The sequence below is a fragment of the Sceloporus undulatus genome, chromosome 4 (assembly GCF_019175285.1).
Source record: "Sceloporus undulatus isolate JIND9_A2432 ecotype Alabama chromosome 4, SceUnd_v1.1, whole genome shotgun sequence".
Lineage (NCBI taxonomy): Eukaryota > Metazoa > Chordata > Lepidosauria > Squamata > Phrynosomatidae > Sceloporus > Sceloporus undulatus.
Window position 1 is genome coordinate 49,206,774 of NC_056525.1, and position 24,304 is coordinate 49,231,077.

Below are 24,304 nucleotides of genomic sequence, written 5' to 3' on the forward strand. Positions count from 1 at the left end.
TCACCCCCAGGACTCCAAGGTTGAGGGCTTGCAGAAATAGAGGACAGACCTTTCTCTCTCTCTGCTTTTCACCCCCAGGACTCCAAGGTTGAGGGCTTGCAGAAATAGAGGACAGACCTTTCTCTCTCTCTGCTTCTCACCCCCAGGACTTCCAGACAAAACGGGGTACAAGCCAGGGCATACTTTCTGTGTGTTCCTTTCCCCAGCAGCAGCTTTTTAGCTCTGGCTGCGCGGGAAGGCAGAGAGGGAAACACACACACACACACGGAGAGCGGACGCCGGGGCTTCAAATAGGGAGCCATTACAAGGCTACAGAGGAAGATGGGCACTTTTTCTTTCAATAAATTTATTAGCATTAACTCATTGACCCTTACATAAGTCTACCCATGATTTTGGAATTCATTTTGGGGCATAAATTTTTCGACTTATAGTTGAGTATATACGGTATGTATTGGAGTCTGTGGATGATTAAATCTGTGGATAAAGAATTTGTAGATATGGAGGGCCAACTGTATTCCATTACAATGAGAACCAGCATGGTGCAGTGGTTTGAGCGTTCACAATATACTCTGAAGACCAGGGTTCGAATCCCTGTTCAGCCATGGAAGCCCACTGGATGATCTTGGGCAAGTCATACTCTCTCAGCCTCAGAGGAAGAAAAAGGCAACACCCCCCCCCCCCAAAACAAATCTTCCAAGAAAACTCCATGACAAGATCACCTCAGGTTCTCCATATGCTGGAAGTGACTTGAAGGCACACAACTAGAGTAATTCCATTAAAATACAAGTTACACATGGAACCCAAAATAGCGTACACAGCTCTCTCTGGACACCACTGAAGAATAAATCCTCTGTACTATGAACACAGAACTGCTCTGAGTTGAGAAATGGTCCCACAAAAAAGACAACCCTTTCTTCCTCATTTTGCTTTCCAAAAGTCTGAAAATAAAAAGATTTGTACCTGTCATTGGGCCCAGAGTTGGCTGATATTGGTCCAATAGGTCGATGCTGTAGGGCTGGACTCTGCTTAGCAGAGTTTGTTCCTGATGGGGGACCACGGTGGTCTAATGAAGACAGAAGTGGCAAATTAGAGATACCCTAGCAAATATACCTTAAATACTCCTGATTTTATCAGAATCTCATCACTGATGTAGACTGATACTCTATGTAGCAACTTTATGTTTACAGCTGTGGCCAATTCATTACCTGATGGCCAACCTGATATCAATGAACTTGTCTTTCGTCCAGGACAGACTGTCCAAAAAGGACGGTCTCCCGATGCTCAACTTTGGTCCGTGGGGAAGCCACAGCCTCCAGACCACAGGACTTCCCCACGGACCAAAAAGAACCTGCAAAAAGCGGGTTCTTCTTGTGGCACCATTATGATGCCGCAGTGCGCCAGTGTCGCTAGGTCACAATGGCGCCGCGACGTGCGGACACTAGGTGTCTGTCATGTAGTGATGGCGGTGCCGATCTGTACAGGGCGCCACCATTTTGATGCCCTCGTCACATGCGAGGGGCGTCTAGAAGCGCCGTCCCTCGTATGTGACGAGGGCACCCTATCGTGCTCGTCTGGACTGGGCCTATATTAAGTTAGGTTTATCCTCATATGGCAGACATGGGCTTGAATTTTATTCATAGTTCCAGTAAGAGTAGATTCATTGAATCAGTGTTGAATGTGACTCTAGCTGGGATTACCAATAGAATTCAGGGTGTAGAATCCACCAATGAAGCCATACTTGGAGATTCTTCAGTCTGGTGGAACCAGACAGAGCCTCTGCTCTGATGACATAGCCTTTGAAACAAAAGGTTCACCTTCTACACCATGATGCAGTATCCAAATCAGAGTAGGATATTTGACAGTAAAAAATATATTTGACAGTAAAAAATAATAGTTAGATATTATATAGGTAGGCAAGAAAAGACAGTAGCACCCAACAGGTTTTCCACTGCACTACATAGGTAACAAAGAATGCTGCTAGACCTAAGATGTTATCAATCACTAACGGAAAGCAAACACTAAATAATAATAATAATAATAATAATAATAATAATAATAATAATAATCCTAAAATGCCTGTTGAGGAACTTGCTTAATTAAGCAGAGTTGTATTCAAATTACTACAAGCAGCAAAACTGGGCAGCTGTTTGTCAAGTTACCCAAACTATCTGAAGAAGCTTCACTCATATTTCTGACTCCCATACAACATATATATTGATTGTGACAGTAACCCCAAGACTTACACAAGAAACACTTTCTGAAAAAAAATAAGATTAAAAACAAAGTCTAAACATAAGCTTAAACATACGTTCAAGGTGCAACAGAAAACTCTCAGCCAAAGCCCTTAAAAGGACAGGTTTTAGTTTAATTAGAACTTTGGTGCTAAGTGGTAAATCCAGAAGGAAGTGAAAATGCTAGCAGCTATTTCATGCTAGCAACTATGTGAACTAAGTTAATTTTTTTGGTGTAAATTCATTCACATTTACAGGTCCTTGTGGTAATGTCAATGCCCTCAAATTGTAAACACTACTGCTCCCCAATGCAGATTATTAAATTCCATTTGCCAGCACTGTACAGTCCTGTGGAATTCAGCACAGGATTGCTTGAACTTATTACTATGACATGCCTAGAAGAAAATTTTCCACAGAGACAAATGTCAACATTTTCTCCTGGTCTATACTCAAGTTTTAATTAATAAGCACAGGTAGGGAAAAAGGCCATCTGTCTGTTTACATTTCCTCTCCTTGACTTCCCTTTTTCCTAGATTTTTACTTTCTACATGACTGGGGCTGACAAGCTTCTGTTTCTTTCAAAATATTAGCAGAATGCTTTCTGGAGCATGAAGCATAATTTTTTTTCTTCACATTAAAGAGACTATGGGGGAGGGGAAGAGACAGTTAATTTTTTGGGCATTTCTAGACACTAAAGGAAAGAGGTTTTCACAGTAAAGTTTTGACTTCCAATTTAAGAGGCTTTCATTAATGGGAACATAGTAGGAAAAGAAAAGTATGAATTCAATGTTACGGCAGATGCTGATTCCACTGCTGCTTCTCTTTGATTTTACTCATGTGTCAACAGAAGCATAAGATGAGTCTTTATGAAGGCAAAAAACAAAAACAAAAACAAACAAGATACAATAAAAGCACACAACTGAAAAAAGATACAAGAAGAAAATTTTATAACTACAAATCCATGTTAACACAAACCCAAGGGCACAAAACACTACATAAGCACAAGAACATTAAATGAACACAAAAATGTATGCACCAGTTATGTGCTTTTATAGCATTTTGTTAGTTGTTCTGATTTTTGAATGCTTCCTTTTGAGGTGTGCGTCTTATCAAGGCCACACTTCTAATATGATACTGGCTCTGTAGTCTTTTGTATTAGCTTTCTTTCCTTAGCAATGTGATTGTACACATTGCTGTGATCTGGACATTTGCTGTGCAGTCATACTGCAACTGCACCTTCCTGAATTAAAATTTATATCAAGTATTAAGCCAGAAACAACTTGAAGGCACACAACAACAAAATTCTTTTAACAATACCTTTCTATAGATCCTTAAATTATAAAATGCATGGAAAACATCCTTTGAACCACAAAGTATAAGTGGGTAGTGAGTGAGTGTTCATTTTGTAACTGATTGTAGGTTGAGTACTCCTTATCTGGAAATCTAAAATACTGTATTGCAAAATCTAAAATTGTCCACATAGGTGTCTGAGATAGTGACATCTTTGCTTTCTGATGGTTCAATGTACATCAATTTTGCACAAAAGTATTAAAAATACTATAAAATTACTTTCAGGCTATGTGTATAAGGAGTATATGAAACATAAATCTGTGATTAGACTTGGATTCCATCTCTAAGATATCTCATTTTATATATATGCAAATATTCCAAAATATGAAGATGTCCAACACAGTTCTGGCCCAGATATTTTGGATAAGGGATACTCAACCTATATCTCCAAATTTTGCCTTTGAATTTTACTTCCAGTGTATCAAGAAAACAAGCTTCTGTGAGTGGGTGCTTATTCCTGGATATTAATAGAAAAGGTAGCATGCATGAGTTGACAATGATTCAAAATCAAGGACAAAACAGACCAGCATATTGTCAATGTCATCTTTACTGAGTTCACCATTCACTGTACTTTGGTTGGGAAAAGGTCAGTCTTCACCAAAACTTTTATAGGTTATATAAGTATTAAAATTCCTCTTTACATTAACATGACTGTGAATAAAGTCTCTGATATTGTAATGAAAACATAACATGTTAAATATTTGCATTTAATATGCAACTGTTTGGGTAATTATTCACAATTGTGGAAAGCTACATTTCTGACAAAATAATGATAGCAAGTTTAAATTCAGAAGAGGTGTCTGGAAGAATGTAACTATTTCTGAACTGAATTTATTTATTTATTTATTTATGGCATTTATACCCCGCCCTTCAGAACTTCCATTGAAATCATTGGATTTTACATGTTTATACTAAGCTGTTGGTGTAGGGAACAATAATACCATATAAAGCAAACAGGATTTCTGAACATACAAAATAATTTTGATTTTATTACTCAAGACAACATTATGGCATAGAATTTTCTGTCAGCTTGAAAGATTGAAGGGAAAAGGTTAGGGAACAAGATGAGAGACAGTGTTATCAAATTCACACAAAGTGATATAGGTAGACCTTAAAAGCACAATGCCTTTAAACGTGCTCTCTTAAAGCCCATTTCTTCTTGTAGTAATGCTTAAAAAAATACCTCTTGCTGGTTGGGGTGGCTTTTAAAGCTATTTTGTCGAGTGGGTGAACTGCAGGTTCTGTAAGCATTCAGCTCACAATTCCAGTCTATAGCTATTTAACAATGGGATAGATTTGCTCTGGATAGCTTTTGCAGTTAGTAACTTAGCAGCTGTATTTTCTGTAGGATGGTGTTTCCAAGTAGCCTTCAAAGGAAAAGTGCACCACAACAATCCCATTTAAACATAGATAACTGTGGCCACCCACCAACAGCACTATCTTTCTGTGATAGTGGGATTGTGTGCTCCTGTGAGGCAAGATGCTATGCTGACAGAAGTAAGAGGAACTCCCACGTCAGACATACTTTTGCTGAGGAGCCAGACTAAATGCTCCAAATAGCTACTGGGCAGCAGCATCAGTGGAGGGTGACCCTGGCAAAGAGACAATGGCAGTGGCACCTTAGCTAACGTTTGCTAGTACTGCACTGAAGGAGGTATGGTACACCTCCTTTTAAGGATCTTTTTATCACAAAAATACTTGATGATAGAAAAATACAAGGATAGCTGAGACATCCTTACCTTCATCAGCAAGAACAGTGAGTGTGACAGTGTTTCCTGCATCTTTGATCAGCTGCACAATATTTTCATGTGAGAGGTCTATGATTGACTGACCATTCACTGCTGAGATTCTGTCTCCTACTTTCAGTTTTCCACAATGATCAGCTGGACTCCCTTCAATGACACGACCAATTTTATGTGGAATCACTGAGAAATGAAAACAAAACAAACCAAACCATTGGCCTCTATTAGGCAGGAAATATTACAGGTTGAGCCTCCATTATCCAAAATGCTACGGACTAGAAGTGTTTCTGATTTTTGATTTTTTCAGATTTTAGAATAGAGTGGGACCTCAGTATCTGTGGACTTGCTATCTGTGGATTTGAGCATCAGCAGATGGCAAGCCTGCGCTATCCCCAATGGGGCTTGGGTCTCAGAGCCCTCCCCCCTGATCCAACACCTGGGACAGGCCCTCCAGACACCAAGACCCAAGCCCTGGCACTGGATCTGGCTCCCTCTGGTCAACAAGATTCCAGCGGATCCCCTGTGTATACCAAGGGCCAACTGTACTTGCATATACAGAATGAGATGTTTTGAAGATGAGACCCAAGTCTAAACATGACATTTATTTAAGTTTTGTATACATGTTATACATATAACTTGAAGGTAATTTTATACACAGTACTTTTAATAAGTTTGTGATGAAACAAAGTTTGTGAACACTGAACCATCAGAAAGCAAAGGTGTCACTATCTCAGCCACCCATGTGGACAATTTTGGATTTTGGAATATTTTGGATTTCAGAATTCTAGATAAGGGAGACTCAATCTGTTTTAAGCATTGCATTAAAAATGACATTTCAAGGAGTTTGGGAGTAATGCATTATAAACTATGATATTACATGTAGCATTTTACTTTTGGAAAAGTAACATTAACATGTAAAATTTTTAAAACAACCCTCCAAGCTCTGGGTTTGTAACAGTCAAATGCCCTTTCTCTCATAATACTCATGAGAACTGTAGTTTTATAAAGATGCTAAGAGACTCCTGTAACAAATTCGTAACTGCACTTCAAAGAACTACAGTGCGCCCTTTCCTATGGGGGATCCATTCAAGAACTGCCCGCGTAAAGCAAAAACCATGCATGCTCAATCCTCATTGAAAACAATGGGGCTTGTGCAGGCAGACGCACTGTATATCTTCTTGGGATTTCCTGAGAACAGAAAGACTACAAATCACATTTACACCAATCAACTGCATTCTCATTCTGATCTTATCCTGACATTTTGTGAAGGACTAATGTAAGTGGAAGTAATACCTCCATCAAAAGCTAAAAATATCCCTTTCAATGCATGATTTTGTCTGATGACAATCCACTTTTACTTACTATGGCAAAACTATAGCAAACAGCATATAGCATTTTGATATCCAACTGCAAAAATATAAACTGGAAATCTTGACAATCATCTATGATACAGTTCAGTCTTACTATCGTCATCTTTAAAGATGTACAATTTATGCATTAAAGCCTAAGTATGATAATATGAATCACATAAACAAATATATTCAAATGTATATATATTTATACATTCAAATACAATGTGTAAGTACAGTGAGTCCTTGTTATCCGCTGGGGTTGGTTTGGTTCCAAACTTCCTGTGGATAACAAAATCCATGAATGCTCAAGTCCCGTTAAATACAATGGCATAGCAAAATAGCATCTCTTATATAAAATAGAAAATCAAGGTTTGCTATTCAGAATTTATACTTTATTTTGGAATATTTTTAAGTTGTGGATGCTTGAATCTGTAGATAAAAAAATCCGTGGATAAGGAGGGCTGACTGTAACTCCAGAAACCTTAGCCTGTCTTTATCAGCTCTGGGCTACTTCTTAAAACCACGTAAGTTCTTATGAGATATCTAACAAAATCACCAACACTACTGTTGCATTCTCTATAACAAATCTATTTCTTTAGTTTTCTGGAGAAACTTCAGGTGAGTGTTGCTGCACATAAAAACAAACAAAGCAAAAAATAATCTGTTTTCACATTATAGTTGCATACTCAGAGAAAGTAGGATGATAATCTCAGAAAGGTAAAAAAAGAATAGTGTTCACAAAATCTTCTGAACATTCTGGGATTGTTAAACCAATGTATTCAAATAGATATTCAACTAAAGGGGAAAGCAGTTAAAAGCTTAAAAAGCAGCTTTGCCAGTAGACTTGACTGGCTTGCCTAATGCTAGACACAACTTCTTATTAAAACTTACTAAGCAATCTAGCAGCTAAAAAAAAGTAACACTGTGACTGTTATCACAACTGTGATATTTCAAAACTGATTGTGATACATTATCACCATACTGAAACTACTCTACACCTGCTGGTTCATATGAAGTCAACCACTTATAAGCAGGACTCTGTGTAGTCAGTAGTTGGTCCTAGTTTTGAATTTAGTAATAAATTTGTAGCCAGTAGATCAATTTTTAAAGTGTAAGAAATGAAAAAGCATAAAGGTGAGCTAAAGGTGCACAGTACCAATGTAGAGGAGTGCTCACTCAAATTTTGGAGAAGGGAGGTGCACTGACAGGAATTACACACAACCATTTGGTGTCATGTGTGAGTTAATGTAGTGTGTGTTGGCACAGCATGCCTAGAACATGACAAAAATGTAGTCAACAAATCTAGCTTAGCTCTGTTGTTGTTAACTGTTGCCAACCTTCAATTATGTCAACCTTATGAATGAGAAACCAGCCAAGTCACTTGTCATCAATAGCTCCATTCAGGGCTTGCAAACTCAGAGCTGTGGCTTCCTTGTTTGAGTCTAACCAATTGCAATGCAGTCTTCCTCTTTTCCTTCTTTTTTTCCTTTTGCAATCTTGCCAAGTATTATTGGCTTTTCTAGTGAGTCATGTCATCTCATGGTATGTTCCAACTATGACTGTCTCAGTTTAGTTATCTTGGCTTCTAGGGAGAATTCAGGCTTTTTATTGGTTATTTTAGCAGTCCATGGTATCTGCAGAACTCTCCTCCAGCATCATGCCTCAAATGTGTGGATTCTCTTCCTATCAGCTTTCTTCACTGCCCAACTTTCACAACCATACATATAAATGGAAAATACCATGGTACGGACAATCAACTTTGGTATTGAATCATATATTTTTACGCTTCAAGATCTTAGTGGTAGAATTCAGAGGTAATAGCCATGTTAGTCTGGAATATAAGCATGCAAAGAGATATTGTAGGACTTGTGAGACTAGTTGTGCAAAGGAATTATAGCATAAGCTTTTGTAGATCTTGCATCTGAGGAAATAGATCTGGTTTATAAAACCTTATGCTACAACACCTTCTGCATAGTTAGTCTCAAAAAGTGTTATAAGATCCCTTTCGATACTTCAGAATCTTTATTTAACTCCTTCGAAGCAGCACTTTCATGTCCTACTCTTATTCTGAATTCTTGACTGCAGTCTCTATTTTGGTGAATGACTGAGCCAAGGCACAGGAAATCTTGGATTATTTCAATGTCTTTATTTTCTGCTTTAAACCAAGTCTTTGCTATTTGCTTCTAGTAGCATGGTGTCATCTACATGTCTTAAACTGGTGATGTGCCTTCCCCCAATTTTCACACCTCCTTCCTCAAAGTTTAATGCAGCTTTGTGTATGATACATTCAGTGTAGAAGTTAAACAGATAGGGTGATAAAATACACTTTGTCTAATTCCCGTGTCAACTGGAAAACATTCTGTCCCAAGAGTGGCCTGTACTCTGAGTTCAGATTATGTATTAGGATAATCAAATGTTGTGGTACATTCATTTCTTTAAAAATGATCCATAGTTTTTCATGATCTACACAATCAAAGGGTTTGCTATAATCTATAAAGCACAGGTTGATTTTCTTCTGACACTCTTTGGTACGCTCCATCTAATTCAACTATTACCGGAGAAAAATGGAGTGACTGTAGATGTCAATTATCTCTTGATTTTCCACATAAAAATATTTCTGTCTTACTAGTTATTCATGACAAGTTGTCTGATGTACATTTATCTCGGTCTTCTTTCAATAAAGTTGAAACCATGTTTATTCTTCAGTCATCTGGAATCATATCATTTCTTCAGTAATTTTTAAATACAGTGCCTAGGTTCAGATTTTTCTTCCCCATAACATAGGGATTCTTGTGTGAAAATTAAATTGTAGTCCATGTGTTTATCTTCCCATCATTTTATTTTCTTCCAAAACCCTGAAGGCTTATAGCAGAAAGAGGCATAATTCTGCCTGGATCTTTGCACCTGCTCATGCTCCCACTATGACTAACTGTAATTCAGAACATTCCACATATAGTTAGGTTTGCTGTGATGACATTACCAACACAGAGCATCAAACAATTATTTGGGCCAGTTGTTAGGTTTTCCCTCTACAAATGTAATTAGCATCCCAGGTTACACTCTCTACATTAAAAAAGTCACCCAGAAAACCCTCAAAGTTCACAAGCTAGTCAGAAAGATGAACTGTCCTGAGTTAATTATGGTTGTTCTATCATAAACCATAATTTGCAGGAAATAAACAGGTGGGATAAAGGTATATTTAGCAAAATCAGCATTTTAAACCATGACAATAAATCTCATGCAGCTTCTGGAAGTCATCTGTAACGCAAGTCTAATGTAGTTAGACTTGCAATTAATGAAATAGCTTCCATACAGACTTCTAGCTTTTAATGCATCTGAAGAAATTTTCTAGCATTTCTTCTAAATTTTAATTTCATTATTCTCATGCTGTGACTGTAAACTCATAACTAGTGTGTGATTATGGCAACAGTGTTATCTGCAGAATCACTGTGTATAAAGAAACATATAACTCCACATGAGACACTGGAGGTTAACTATAAATTATATTTAAAAAGGTACTCAAGTATAAATGATAAATGAAGGATCCATCAAAGCCCAGAACTGCTATTTTAGTCCTTACGATGTTGAAATAAGAGTTCAGTTATCTTCCATGACTTTCTACTGAAGTTCCCTTTTTAGAATTGCAGTGCCAAACAGAATTCCATCCTTTTTTAAAAACAGAATTGTATTTTGTATTATGCAGCATCAGGATTACACAGGGGAATTTGGCTTAGTAATCAACAATATTTTTTCTCTCTGACGCTGTCTAAGCTCTGACTAGGCAGCATGAAAATCATATTTCATATGTCTAACTCAGAGCACGTAATCAATTCTACAGCATCAGAGGGTGACAGCACCAGTTCCAATCGTTTCCATAGCAACTGTCTTTATAAAGGAGAATGAAGAATCTCTGAGTACTGACCTAGTACTATAGCAATACCTCATTTTTCATAACTACTTCCTATTTCACCAAGTGCGCTGTGGTAGGGTACTTTAAATGAAGTTTAAGAACAAATTATTAAAACAAGCACAAAAAGTCTGAAAATTGCCAGTATTTTCTTACAATTTTCTATATTTAAATGAATAAGGTAGGAGAAGAGTAAACTGTGAAAGGTTAGGCATCATTTCAGTAATAGCAACCAATATTATTAGAATATGAAGTCGAAGGCTTTCATGGCCGCCATCCATAGTTTTTTATGGGTTTTTCTGATGTTTCTTCCTGACGTTTTGTCAGCATCTGTGGCTGGCATCTTCAGAAAACTCTTCTAGAACATAGCCACATAGCCCAAAAAAGCCACAAAAAACTATATTATTAGAACAGCTATTGGAAAAAATAAAGAATTTATAAACAAGAAAAAAGAGGCATTTATAAGCAAAACAAATCTGAAAGTCTGCATCACAGCAACAGATTATAAAAATTAATTTAATGGACTTGAACAAATCTGTCATTGCAAACTCTCTATTCTATTTTAATTTTATGAACTGAACATCATCAATATTCTGTTAAGCATATTGTTTATAAAATATTTGCAAAAAAGGGCAATGGTACTTGAGGAAGAAGAAGAAGGGGCAGGAAATCCCTGCTTTAGAAGTGGAATTCTCCACAGCTCATTCAAGGTTTCAAAATGGATAACAATGGCAGGATACAGACTGCCCAAAAGGGTGGTCTGCCGCCGCCCTAGTTTGCTGCATGAGGGAGCCGCAGCGGACAAACCGCGCAGCTCCCTTGCGCAGCAAAAAGAAGCCGCAAAAAGCGGCTTCTGTTTCTGGTGTGGTTGTGATGCCACAAGGCACCAATGATGCCCTTGCGGCATCACAAGGACGCTGAGACGTGCGGATGCTAGGAGTCCGTCACGTCAAAATGGTGGCGCCCGAATGTACAGGGTGCCACCATTTTGACGCCCTCGTCATGTGCGAGGGGCGTCTGAAAACACCGCCCCTCGCACGTGATGATGGTGCCCCATAGGGCCCGTCTACAGAGCGCCTATATATTACAAATCAATGACACTGAAATAAAAGTAAAATAGTAGTAAAATCATAGAAAAATGGAGCAAGCTTTTTTTTTTAAAAAAACAAGAAAATAATACATATTAAAAACAAAAACATTAAAAGACCATTTCCCTCTGGTTTCCCAACATGTTCATGCTAGTAATTGACAGCAATGGTTGTATAAATGCAACAAACATATGATTTAGAAGTAGGCCAAGACAATGGGAATTAAAAGAAAGAGAGAGGCGTGTATGAGTTTTCAGATTAAAAAAATGTGTAAGGCTGTGACAAAAGCTTTTGGTTACAGTTATTTGCAGAACACCTATCAAATGATTCAGATAATTAAAGCAGGCAACTCCATTTCAACAATATTAATAAGCAAAGCTGAAATCTCATAGTACTTACCACCAGGTGGTGGCTTGTTTTTTGAAGTAAGGATCACAAAACCAAACCCTTCATTCTCCTTTCGCTGCAGCACAACATCATATGCCTCTGGGAACTGTTTATTGAGTAACTCTACTCGGTTTGGCCTAGGAGATCCATTCTGGGAGGAGATGGCAATTTGAGATGATGACTCTTCTTCTGGTTGCTTATCTACTACAAATGACACAAAAACAAGTACAGTAAATATAATCATCGTGAAGCTAGTTAAATACAACCTAATTTGACAGAACCAAGAGGAGATATGTGCAGAGAAATCATAATACAGAATGCCTTTAAAATTATAACACAAAATGACCATAAAGGACATATGGAGTGTTAAGACTAGTAACAGAAACAGACTTAATTTGTATGTGCAGAAATATTTTTCTTGTATTTTGAACCATGGAATCTCTTTTAAACTCCCTGTACTAGATGGATCCTAGAGTAGATCAGGCCTGAACTCTCCCTGGAAGCAAAGATGACTAAACTGAGGTTGCCGTAGAGGGCAATAGGAACGAAGGAATACCAGAGATGGATAGACTCAGTCAGGGAAGCCATGGCCATGAATCTGCAGGAGCAGGCCAGATGAGGACTGGGTGACGGAGTTCTCATACAAAGGGCTACCATGGGTTGAAGTGAACTCAAATGCAATTAACAACAACAAAGTCGATGGTTTAACTATAGGGAATACAAACATATTATTTTAAACCAGCGCTGATTCACCTGCAAAAGCATAAAAATTCTAGGACTGATATCTGTAATACATTCTTGGTCTCCTAGTAAATCAATATTTGTCACAATGAAACAATTCTGTGGGAAATACAAGATAAGTCTTTCCCCACTGGGCCTATTTTATAAAACTTTCTTTATTTTCTTGGAGATTTAAAGACTGTTTCATCAATCCCTCAGCCCTGGAAACCAGATTTGTAAACTACAGTGGGTTCTTGTTATCTGCTGGGGTTTCTGGACCCCCGGGGATACCAACATCCATGGATGCTCAAGTCTCATGAAACACAATGGCATAGTAAAATGGTGTCCCTTATATAAAACTGCAAAATCCAGGTTTGCTATTTGGAATTTATATTTTTTGGAATATTTTCAAGCTGTGGATGCTTGAATCCGTGGATAAAGAATCCATGAATATGGAGGGCTGAGTGTATTCTCTTTTTTGCACTGGTTCAGTCCATTTGAAGCTTAAACAAATTATCCATTACTTAAGGAGTCAGGTGACAAAAGTGAGCAGCAGTACTATGAAGCACACACAGCAGTCCCAAAACAATCTAGGCTCATAATGAAAGCTGAGGTTCAAAGACAGAAATTACCCTTCTTTGGGTAACGTCTTCCTTCTCTCCAGGTGGTTGCTTACACTCAATCTGATCTCTTAGTTCTATAAAACACCATGCTGGCACTAACCAGCAGGTAAAATACTAATATAATGAATACAAGCCTCTGTTAATGTTCTATTTGCTGCTTAACACATTTTGATTCTACTAAAGAGGTTTTCTTTTACTGAATTCTCAACAGCTTTCACATTTTGGAAGCACAGAGGAAAAGGACCAGACAGATTCTGTTCATAACTCAGCTGCTATGGAGGGATTGCCTGGCCCCAATCTAACCAGATTCAGCCCCAAAAAGGAGCGGATAAGTTCTGCTCCTTTTGGGAGTGGAAAGGAACCACCCCTTTTCCTGAAGAGCCAGCATCCAGCTGGCTCTGGGTGAGCAGCATGTAAACGCCACACCCCCAAGCAAGAGAGAAGCCAGCCAGCGTATAATCACTGGCCCGGCTTCTGTCTGGCTTGGGGGTGTGGTGCATCTGAATGCCATACCTACAAGCTGGCTGGAACACTTAGAAAGAAGTGGCTCAAAATTGCAGACAACATGAGCTGATCTTGCAGGCACCCCCCACAGTGGCCTACAACCTGTTTCAATAAGGGAGATATTTTCATTAAATAGTACTGTAGATAGACTTGCTGGGGAAATTGCAATGGGAATTCTCTTGTTTGAGGAAACACCTGGTTTATTAGCTCTGTACCAAGTGGAGTCAGTGTGTGAACAGCACAAGAAATAATGTGACCAGTAGAAAAACCTACTGAATAAGGTACTGTTTGTCTGATCTCCATACCCCTCTTTACTAGAATGCTTTACTATCCATCCAAACGCATGACCTTTTGTTTCTATGTAACATCTAGAACCTGCTGACCCATATCTTTAAGCTTAAGGAACAATGCCTCTTAACATATAAACATATGCATTCTGATATAGAATCTGCCTCTTTTAGGACCAAGTATGCTAGCATCTTGGTAAGTAAAGGTAAAGGTATTCCCCCTTGACAAGGTTGTCAAGTCACGTCCGACTGTAGGCAATGGTGCTCATCTCTGTTACTAAACCGAAGAGCCAGAATTGCCAAAGACGATTCTGTGATCACGTGGCCAGCATAACTGCACAAAATGCTGTTACCTTCCCACCCAAGTGGTACCTAACTGCACTTTTACATGCTTTTGAACTGCTAGGTTGGCAGAAGCTGGGACTAGTGACAGGAGCTTACTCTGTTACACAGCACTTGGCTCTCAAACTGCCAACCTGCCAATCTTGCATTCGTTAGAGTCAGCATCATAACTGCTGAGTCACCATGTCCAGACCTATTTCAAGACCATCTTGAAGGATATCTTCAAGATGGGAATACAGCCGTATTCTTCAACTTCATTTCCTTGATTTTATAATATGAAAATATGCCAGATAATATGTCACCTTTGGCTGAGGGTGTTCCAGTGTACTCTGAGCTTTAGCAGAAAATCCAGTTACTCTCATCGAGTCCCCTGCCTCTTAAAAATCTGTGCATCTGAGAAGGCTGGCACATCTAATGGACAGTACATTTTCTGATGATAGAAAGTACTTCTGACTGACAGCAGTTAGTACGGAATGAAGAAAATCAATTCCAAAGAGTAATGTTTCATACTTATGTTTGAGGCATATGAAAACTAGAAGTGCTACTAGATAAACTAGAAGTATATCAGCTACTCTTAGGAGTGCTTCCCCCCCCACCAACACCTCCATAAATGAGGTGTCAGAAAAAGGCACATATGCTCATTGCACATGTGTTGGCTAAGGGCACAGATTGATGGCAGTCTGATCTCTTCCAGTTGTTCTGGAAGTCTGTCAGTTAGTTTTAACGCTGTTGAAATCTTTAGAAAATGTGAAGAATTTACAGCAACAAAAGGAATAAATCTTTTCAGACAGAGGAAGCCTTCTTTTGTTTTGCTTCCCTAAATAGGCATCTAAGGATTCCTGAGGATGCTTAGAGATAGTAAAATAAACTCTGGCAAAACAGTGTGTTTGAATCCACTTTCAAGAATTGCAAGCCAGGTGTTTCTACATATTGTTAATGGCTTTCCCCCAAAGTGAAGAAGGTTCAATGATGTGTCAGTTTAAAAATACTGTTTAACTATTTATATCTTGAGCTATATTCAAAGATCTTGGGGAGGGGATTGTAAGAAGCAACTTAAAGAATTCAATATGAAACAGTAAAAATAACAACAATGTACAAGCTGCAACTATCTACAGTAACAAATAAAACAAATTAAAATAGTTTAAACTATGTATATGTACAAGCTGGATAAAATTATTAGACCCCCCAAAGCTTTAATAAAAAGCTGTAATTTATCTTGCCAACTATATGAAGCTAATGTCAATGCCAATGAGGCCTTGGGGGGGGGGGGGGGGAAGTATTCCATAATTGGGATGCCACAACAGAGAAGGCCATATGGAGGAGGAAACCCTATCCTCCACACTTTCATTGACAAATAGGTAGTACTGTTCTGTTAAAACAATCACCCTTAATAGTATAAAACGCAATCTGTAAAGCAGCTTGAGGGAAACGTTCTTTATACACTCGCCCCTCTGTTTTTGCAGGGGATCCATTCCGGACCCCGCAAAAATGGAAAATTGCCAATATTCAAGCCCCACTGGCTTGAATGGCGGCCCCCCCCCCATTTTGTCTCCCTCCATTTGCCGTCCACAAACAGGTGAGGGATGTGGACTTAAGTCCGCGAAAACGGAGGGGTGACTGTTTGCTGTCCACAAACAGGTGAGGGATGTGGACTTAAGTCCGCAAAAATGGAGGATTTTGACTGGTGAGGAGGTCCAATTCCAGGGATCAAAAGTTGAGGCTTTCAAAATCATTTTCTACAAAACTTTCAAACTGAGCAAGAGAGCATGGTTGCCTCCACCCCTTTTTAAAAAAAGAATAAATTTGCCAAAGGAACAGGACCTATGTTTTTTGAAACCAGTTGGTGATGAGATCTTGAAGCTTGTCTTTCAATATTTTACTACCTATAGGTTTATCTTTTACAAATCAGTCCTGAATCTTCAAAGCATCTTAGTTTCTCCACCTCCAATACTCTTGGCAAGATAGGGGAAGCTGGCATGGGGGTGGCAAAATTATCCTGTGTCCCCATATCTATGAAGTCAGTTCAAGGAAGACACTTTCACTTCAGCTTCTAAGCATCAACTGAAGAGGTCTCCAGGCAATTTATCACCAACAGGATCACAGATGTGGGAATCTGTCATTTCCAGGAGCTAACATGCCACTGAACATATATCAGAGACGTTTCAACCCTTTCCAAAACTGTAAGAGGCAAAACTAGCTTAGGAAGTGTTCCGAAATACATTTTAAAATTGGACTCAATTACTTTCTCTAAAGTCTCAGTGATCGTAGATGTTTTAACAGTCTCCTAAAAAGTCTTCACGAGCAACTGAAGGAGTATCTTCCTGTTCCTTTTATTTTCTGCCATTTCCAGGAGTCCTAATGACCCTGAGCAGGAGTTTTGAGAATATCTCTTCAGGTAACAGATGGGGAAGGGGAGAGATGCAAGTGAAATCTATGAGGAAGCCTGTGACAAGAAACAGATGTGGCTGTCCACTAATGTTTGCAGATTACTTGTGAAGGCACCATGCTGCTTCTGTAGAATAAAGATCTATTTGTTTTCTAAAATAAAACAAGATCTATTGGGTTGTATTTTTGTTTCTGTGTTCAGCTTTCTCCTTGTTTAATGCTAAACAGCTGCATTAGATGAATTAATCTGTAATGCTTTTTTCAATATTATATGGACTGATTAGTATTTTTATTACATATTTCCCAGACACTATGGTTATCTACAATTGTTCCCACGGAGTTTTTTCTCTTTTTAAATGCTGCTTATAGATGCTCATTTGATATATTGTAATCCATCTAGTCACAATCTTGTGGGAGAAAAAAAGTACCAGTAGATTGTAAATAAATGGATAATACACATGTTGTCTAACTGGAAGAGACAATCTCGACCCATTGTTTTCACAGATTTAATTTCACCTACTTTTCTCACTTTCGGATAGGAAGAACAACTGGAGTGCTAACTAAAAGCTAGGGAACTTCTTATGAAGCCTCTATCACAGCCTCTGGAAGGAAAAAAATGCTTCCTCGGCATCAGGCAGTAAAGAGACTCTGGCTGTCCAAAGTTTTCTTGTACCAGCAAAACTAAAACAAGGGCTGCTGGACTTGGTTCTGTCTCCATTTTATGCTATTGGATATAGTTATGATAATTTTTTGAAATTGTTCACCTCAAACAGTATAGTTAATTCTGATATCATTTGCACTGCATCTCTCTGTAAGATCATGTAACCTTGGACAAATATTCTCGGTGGCTAATTGTTAATAAATCAGGCTGAACAACAAAGCAGTGCTTGCCACTGGCATTGTCTAGTAATCATACTGTTACCTGAAACAAATGAGATGGGCCACTGTGGCTCCTTTATAGGAATAAGCAAGCAACATCATTGGCTACTTCCAAAGAGAAAAACTGTTTCTTCCAAACTTGCATTTCATGGAAACAAGATACACTATGGAAAATGGACAGGTGACAAAAAGAAAGTATGGCACAGCAGCTGTCAGCATCTTTCCCAGTTTGGGTCTGGTAATGGGAGGAAAAGTCCAAATAATTGTGATACTCATTGCCCTTATTGAGCCAAGGGCTAATTATTTTCACCATCACAGCAGAGATGGATGAGAAAAACGGTAATGGGATGCATCTGTCAAACTGCTGTTCTTTTGACTTCAGGGCTGAGTTCTCCTGCCACCAACCTTTCCCCTCCCTAATCATGAACATGGTGTGGAACAGAAAGGGAACAATGAAAGAAAGGAAGTATTTTAAAATGGTGCTGCAAAGTTTGGTTTTTCAACGGCAGCTAACCATAGAGGGAGCTGCCAAGTAAGAAAGAGAGAGCACTGTTTCTGAACTAAAGGCAATCCTAACTCAGCATCACTAGAGGTTGATGAAAGATTATTAAGAAGTTCCCTTCTGAAATTTTCCCTTTCAAGTTTTTTCATGGAGAAATGGAGTGACTCTATATATAGGATTGGATCCAGACTGTGTCCTGTTTAGAGAAGACCCACTGAAATAAATGGAACCTGAATTATTCATGCTACAACTCATCATTCTGGATCTAACACTTCCACACTTGCAACTAACATAAAAACACATTTTTTGCAGAAGTATGAATTTTCTTTAATACTTCAAACGCAGTATTAACTTTGAAGCTTTACTGACACATTATCCTGCATCAATAAATACTGGTGATGTCGCTTTTCTTTTACCCATCACATCTTAACTCTTCTAAGGCTGGCGACATTAATAGTGGACAAAATTTGCCATGACACCAACCAATACCAAGTTCAAAAGAACAGGCTGAACTGACAGATAATGGCACATACCACCAAAGAAGATCTTTCTGCGAACGGTCAGAAGCACCTGGCCATTTCGTGCTGCACTGGTCATTAAATCCAAAACTTGCTTGTGTGATTTCCCTTTGACTGAGATACCATCAATGCATACAAGCTCATCTGCAGCACGGAGTCTACCATCCTTTTCTGCTGCCCCCAGTGGAATAATGGCTCCAATGTAGATCTAGCAGCAAAACGAGTTTGTTCAAAATTAAGGAATGCAGAAGCATAAATATATTTAATGTTTAGATTAAATATGAAACAACATTCACTACAAAAATCTACATTACTACTACAGTGTAAAAACTGGGAATTCTAGGAACAACAGTAATTCCAACATTATTTGGTATTATGACATAGGTGCTTGGTCTGGAGTTCAGAAGCTTCATGAAAAATGCAGCAAACTGTCTTCTGCCTGAGATGTCATCACTGTAAGCACATTGTACTAATGTATTTGTGTCTGCAATAATTACTTATTATGATCTTTTCTAAGATGTGGTAGTAAAGACCTTAAATAAATATCCCAACCCTTTATCTTAAGCTCAAACCAAGACCTTTATTATTGATTGAGAATACACTTTTATGTTCTTTATATATATCATTAAGACTTCAAAGACACGCAGAGGTGTTTTTGTTTGCTATATCATCACTGCAGAATGAAGAAAACTGTCAAAGCCTGAATCTTAAGAAATTATGTAAAATGTTTTTATTTAAGTTAGCTCTTAATTATTGGAGATATAGAGAGACAAGATGGTTAAATCACTACAATAGGAGTTCAATGTTCTAAGTTAGTTCTCCACCAAAATCTCTGAGACAGAGCCAGGTACTGTATGTCAATTTTTAAAAAATCAGACTTGAGCTATAGGAATTTTGGTAGATATTCTTACTAGTCAGCTTATCATTTTTTAGAACCCTAAACATGATATGGGGTCCAAAGCACACTGCAAAAATAATCCAGTTTGAGACAACTTTAACAACCCTGGCTCAATGCTAGGGAATTCTGGGAACTGTAGTTTTGTGAGACATTTAGCATTCTCTGTCAGAGAGCCCTGGTGTCACAAAAAACTCCAATTCCCAGGATTCCCCAGCACTGAACCAGGGCAGTTAAAGTGGTCTCAAACTGGATTATTTCTGTAATGTGTTTTGGACCATGGTGAACAAATGTAAAATATATCACAATTTCTGACATAGTAGGGTGTTTATATAGTGAAGAAGAGTGCACAGTGGGTGAACCACAGATTTTCTCTTCTCATTGCAGCCCTTTGTACCTACTGCAAAAAGGGACTCTCTGGTACCACACATGCACTTCAATCTAGAGGAATGCATTTAGGGAGGGAAATGAACAATCCACAGCTCTTCCTACATGCATGCACAGACAGTAATTCCATGCACATGCTGGGTTTTATGGACCCTAGCTTCAAAGTCAGAAGAAGCACCAAAATGAACACTTTTGATTATTTCTAATGTAGAACAAGTAAAAGAGTATCCAACTACAGGAAACAAGGAATGCTTCAGAACAAAGGCTAACCTACAAGTTACCTAGCCCACTCCCACTTGGTAATGTTTGCTAAAGCATATATGTGATATGACAACATGGCAGAGCTTCCCTTATTCATCTCCATTGGTTATTAATTGAGAAAATTGGAAAATGTAGACTATGATGTCACTTCAAGCACATAACATATATACTCGACTATAACTTGAAAAATGTATGCCCCAAAATGAACTCCAAAATCCTGGGTAGACTTATGGAAGGGTCAATGAGTTAATGCTAATAAACTACTCTGTAGCCTTGTAACGGCTCCCTGTTTGAAGCCCCGGCGCCGGCTCTCCTCTCCTACTCTCCCCCTCTCTCTCTGTGTGTGTGTCTGTCTGTCTGTCTGTTTCCCAGCCTTCCTGCGGAGCCAGACCTAATAAGCTGCTGCTGAGAGAAGGAACACAAAGAAAGTATGCCCAGGCTTGTACCCCGTTTTGCCTGGAAGTCCTGGGGGTGAGAAGGAGAGAGAGAGAAAGCCCTGTCCTCTATTTCTGAAAGCCATGAGTCTTGGGGGTGAGAAGGAGAGAGAGAGAAAGCCCTGTCCTCTATTTCTGAAAGCTATGAGCCTTGGGAGTGAGAAGGAGAGAGAGAGAAAGGCCTGTCCTCCATTTCTGCAAGCTATGAGCCTTGGGAGTCCTGGGGATGACAAGCAGAGAGACAGTGGGGTCTGTCCTCTTTTTCGCAAGCCATGTGTCTTGGAGATGCTTTTGGTAAGGGGAAGAGTGTGTGTGTGTGTGTGCACATGCGTGATGAGGTTTGTTTCCCCCTTTCCATGCTGAGACTGATGCTTGGGAGAGGTCCAGAGAGTGAGATATAGGGAGGGAAGTGGTGCTTTGCCCCCCCTCCCCAGATGTTTTGTAACATCCTCCAGTATTTGCCTCTCGATTTATCCACGGGTCAAATCAAAATCCATGATTTGGGATCCAAAAACTGCCCTCGACTTATACATGAGGTTGACTTACACATGAGTATATACGGTATGTGAACTAAACTTCAGCAGATATGACCATTAGCCACGAAAACATGAAACTTTGTCCTTAAAAGAGTTCAAACTTCATCTTAAATTTAAAGCCAGCACATCTTCTATGCTCCAACAGTTCTCACCTCAGTTTGCATTCAAAGAATCACTGAGTTTGTTATCAACAGATCAAATAAAGGAAAGAATAATTTCTTTATTAATTTCAGCCACTACCTAACAGTTTTTCTTTATTATTCCTATTCAATACCATTAGAATAGGTGGAAACAACCAAAATGATATCTTGACTGTTTAGCTGAAGTACTGGTAGGATACAGAAGAGCTAATTTAAACTTATGAAGTAATGAAGACAACATTAAGGACATAAGCTACTTAGCCAAAATACTAAATATTTCACTTTACTTACTGATTGATCTGGACCATCTCCACCAAGAACCCGGAATCCAAAGCCTGTCTCTTGCTTCCGAAGGAAGACATCCAAATCCTTTGTGTTTGGAGCTAGTTAAGAAACAAGAGGGAAAAACTGTGTTTGGACAAAGCAACATTACTTGGCCATTTTAAAACAACCTAAACAAACATTAAATTGGCCTACAGAAGAGAAAAATCAGTTAGGAACCATTACCCATCAAATTATTAAATTGACACAGTTAATAACTTGTGGCATTAAATCATGAATTATTCTTGGATAGGGAACACAGGACCACCTAAGTTCAGATGTAAAAAAAAGGCCCATGACGGGGTGTGGCTATTTTTGCAGCCCCCTCAGGTTTCACTACCATGTCATCATCACTACATCAAATTTGAGGGAAGGATTTTCAAATGCCATTGCTTCACTACACATCAGGCCATTGCACACTGTTTGGTAGGGGTGTGTGTGTAATTTTGGTTCCCCTTTACATTTTTAATGGCTCTTGTCTCCCTTTCAAAGGCTTATTTTGGCCTTGAAGTGAGACGTTGTCACAGTGGGCCCTTGGTATCCATTGGGCTTTGGTTCTAGGACCCCCCCATGGACATCAAAATCTGTGGACACACAAGTTTCAATAAATACAACGGTGTAGTAAAATGGTGTCCCTTATTTAAAATGGCAAAATCAAGGTTTTCATTTTGGAATTTATATAAATAAAAATTTCATTTCGTGGATGGTTGAATCTGTGGATAAGGAATCCATGGATATGGAGGACTGACTGTACATACCGTGACTATTTGTTCTTGGATGGCAAGATAAGCAATCCATGCACTCTCATTTCTTCCCCATGTTCCGGCTGACTAGGTAGGAGTCAAGGATTCTTTTGCTGTCATGTCTGTTGACTCCCTTTCCTGTCTCCATTAGTTTTATTCTAAAGCTTTGCCTAATAACATGATTCTTCTTATTTATTTATTTTGGGGTAGCCCCAAATCAAGTGGGTGTCAATTGACCCTTCTGACATCTAAGCACGAATATTCACAGTAAGTTCCAATGTCATGTTCTCTGAATGGACAACAACCCATGCACTCTCAGGATTTAAGAAAGACCCAGTTCCTAGGGGGCGAGTAGCTTCCAATTGTTCCCCTCACTGTTTGTAGCACTACATGACCAAAGGCCCCCTGTGCTGATTTGAACTTATTTATTTTATGATGCCTTATGAACATGGAAAGCTCCTTCCATCCAGCAGTATTACAAACATCCTCCAAAAGTAATGAAACTGTGTACATAGTACTACTTGTCATAAAGCGAGTTGATGCAGCCACATATGTTTTGGTCACAATACCTGGCATAAGTGTAGTATAAGAAGATGCATACTTTCAACAATCAAGCAATGATTTGCTTTGGCATCTTTATTTCCTACAGCTTTAGAATGGAAGGACACAAACAGTTCCACCATGTGTCTGAAGCCTGTTCTTTTCATGTACTTTTCATATCAAATGCGTGCTATTTCTTCTCTAAAGGATGTTTTGGATTAGAGCATAAATTTGGTAAATACACATTCTGATGAACTCCCTTGTTTAATAAGCATTTTGGTAGAAATGTCAAGTCCAATGTTAATTTGTCATGTTCAAATGTGCACAAATTTGGACTTATGGAAAGAACAGCTAACTTTGACTGTCCTTGTGGATGTTATTGATTCCTGGAAAACCGCCTTAAAAGAGAGTAATCTTGAAGTTCTTTCTTTAAGTGATTCTAAAGGGTTTTTTGTTAATACATTTAGAACTAAATTCAAATCACTTGAGGGAAATCTATGCCAAGTTAATAGTCCCCTTTAGAAAACTTTTCTCATGAGGATGTGCTACAACACATTTCCTCCTAGTTTCAAAACTGCTACCAAGGCCACTACTTCAACAAGTTAGGTCTTAAACCCGTACAAGTACTATCTTGCAAAAATCCAAGCAGATCATCAATTTGAATGTCTTCACTGAGTGACTGAGACACCAATTCCTAAATATACTCCATGCCATATTATAGATTCTATGCGTAGAATTCCTCCTTGGTGCTAATTTAGTATTAAATACTATCTACTGATAACCTTGCTGACTTAAGATATGCTTTTCAATATCCATGCAGTCAACTTAAACCACTTCGGATTGTGATGAAGTACTGGACCTTGATGAATCAGGTCTAGCTTTAGTGGCAATTGTCAAGCTTTTCTGATGGACAACTGCAGAAGAAATCATAGGTACTGAGGCTAATATGGAGGTATTAGCACCACTGTGGTTTTCTCTATGGGGAAAAACAGACTGCCCCAAACTGTCCTGGACAAAGCTGGATTAGGGCTGCGGCAACCGTACACCACAGCCCAATCCGTCTTTCTGCCGGTTGAAAAAGGAGTGGCAAACAGCTGTTCTTTATGTGAATCTTTGTCCACATTCTATATGCAATTAGTAGTGGTGGAAAAACATAAATTATGTACAGTGGCCAAGGCATTGTCAGTGCATCATGTTGTTCTGCTTTTTTGTTTCCACCTATTGAAAAAT

General features: G+C 38.7%; 1 protein-coding gene and 1 long non-coding RNA gene across 7 annotated transcripts in view; one reads left to right on the forward strand and one right to left on the reverse strand.

Moving 5' to 3' along the window:
• MAGI3 (membrane associated guanylate kinase, WW and PDZ domain containing 3) overlaps positions 1 to 24,304 on the reverse strand; it is a 215,759-nt gene that overhangs the window by 25,020 nt on the left and 166,435 nt on the right. For 4 of the 6 annotated variants that reach the window (XR_006103373.1, XM_042461839.1, XM_042461842.1 and 1 more), the window contains exons 13-17: positions 21,762 to 21,853; positions 18,833 to 19,025; positions 12,070 to 12,261; positions 5,321 to 5,506; positions 961 to 1,063 (exon numbers count right to left, since the gene is read on the reverse strand). Coding sequence is in view for 5 of the 6 variants with exons in the window: in XM_042461839.1 (XP_042317773.1) it covers positions 961 to 1,063; positions 5,321 to 5,506; positions 12,070 to 12,261; positions 18,833 to 19,025; positions 21,762 to 21,853 (766 nt within the window). In the remaining variant the exon portion in view is untranslated. The remainder of the gene's footprint in view (positions 1 to 960; positions 1,064 to 5,320; positions 5,507 to 12,069; positions 12,262 to 18,832; positions 19,026 to 21,761; positions 21,854 to 24,304) is intronic. The other 2 variants (XM_042461840.1, XM_042461843.1) reach the window with 1 other exon arrangement.
• The window catches only part of LOC121927866, a 48,218-nt gene that overhangs the window by 23,541 nt on the left and 373 nt on the right, over positions 1 to 24,304 (forward strand). The gene's annotated exons all lie outside the window — the stretch shown is intronic.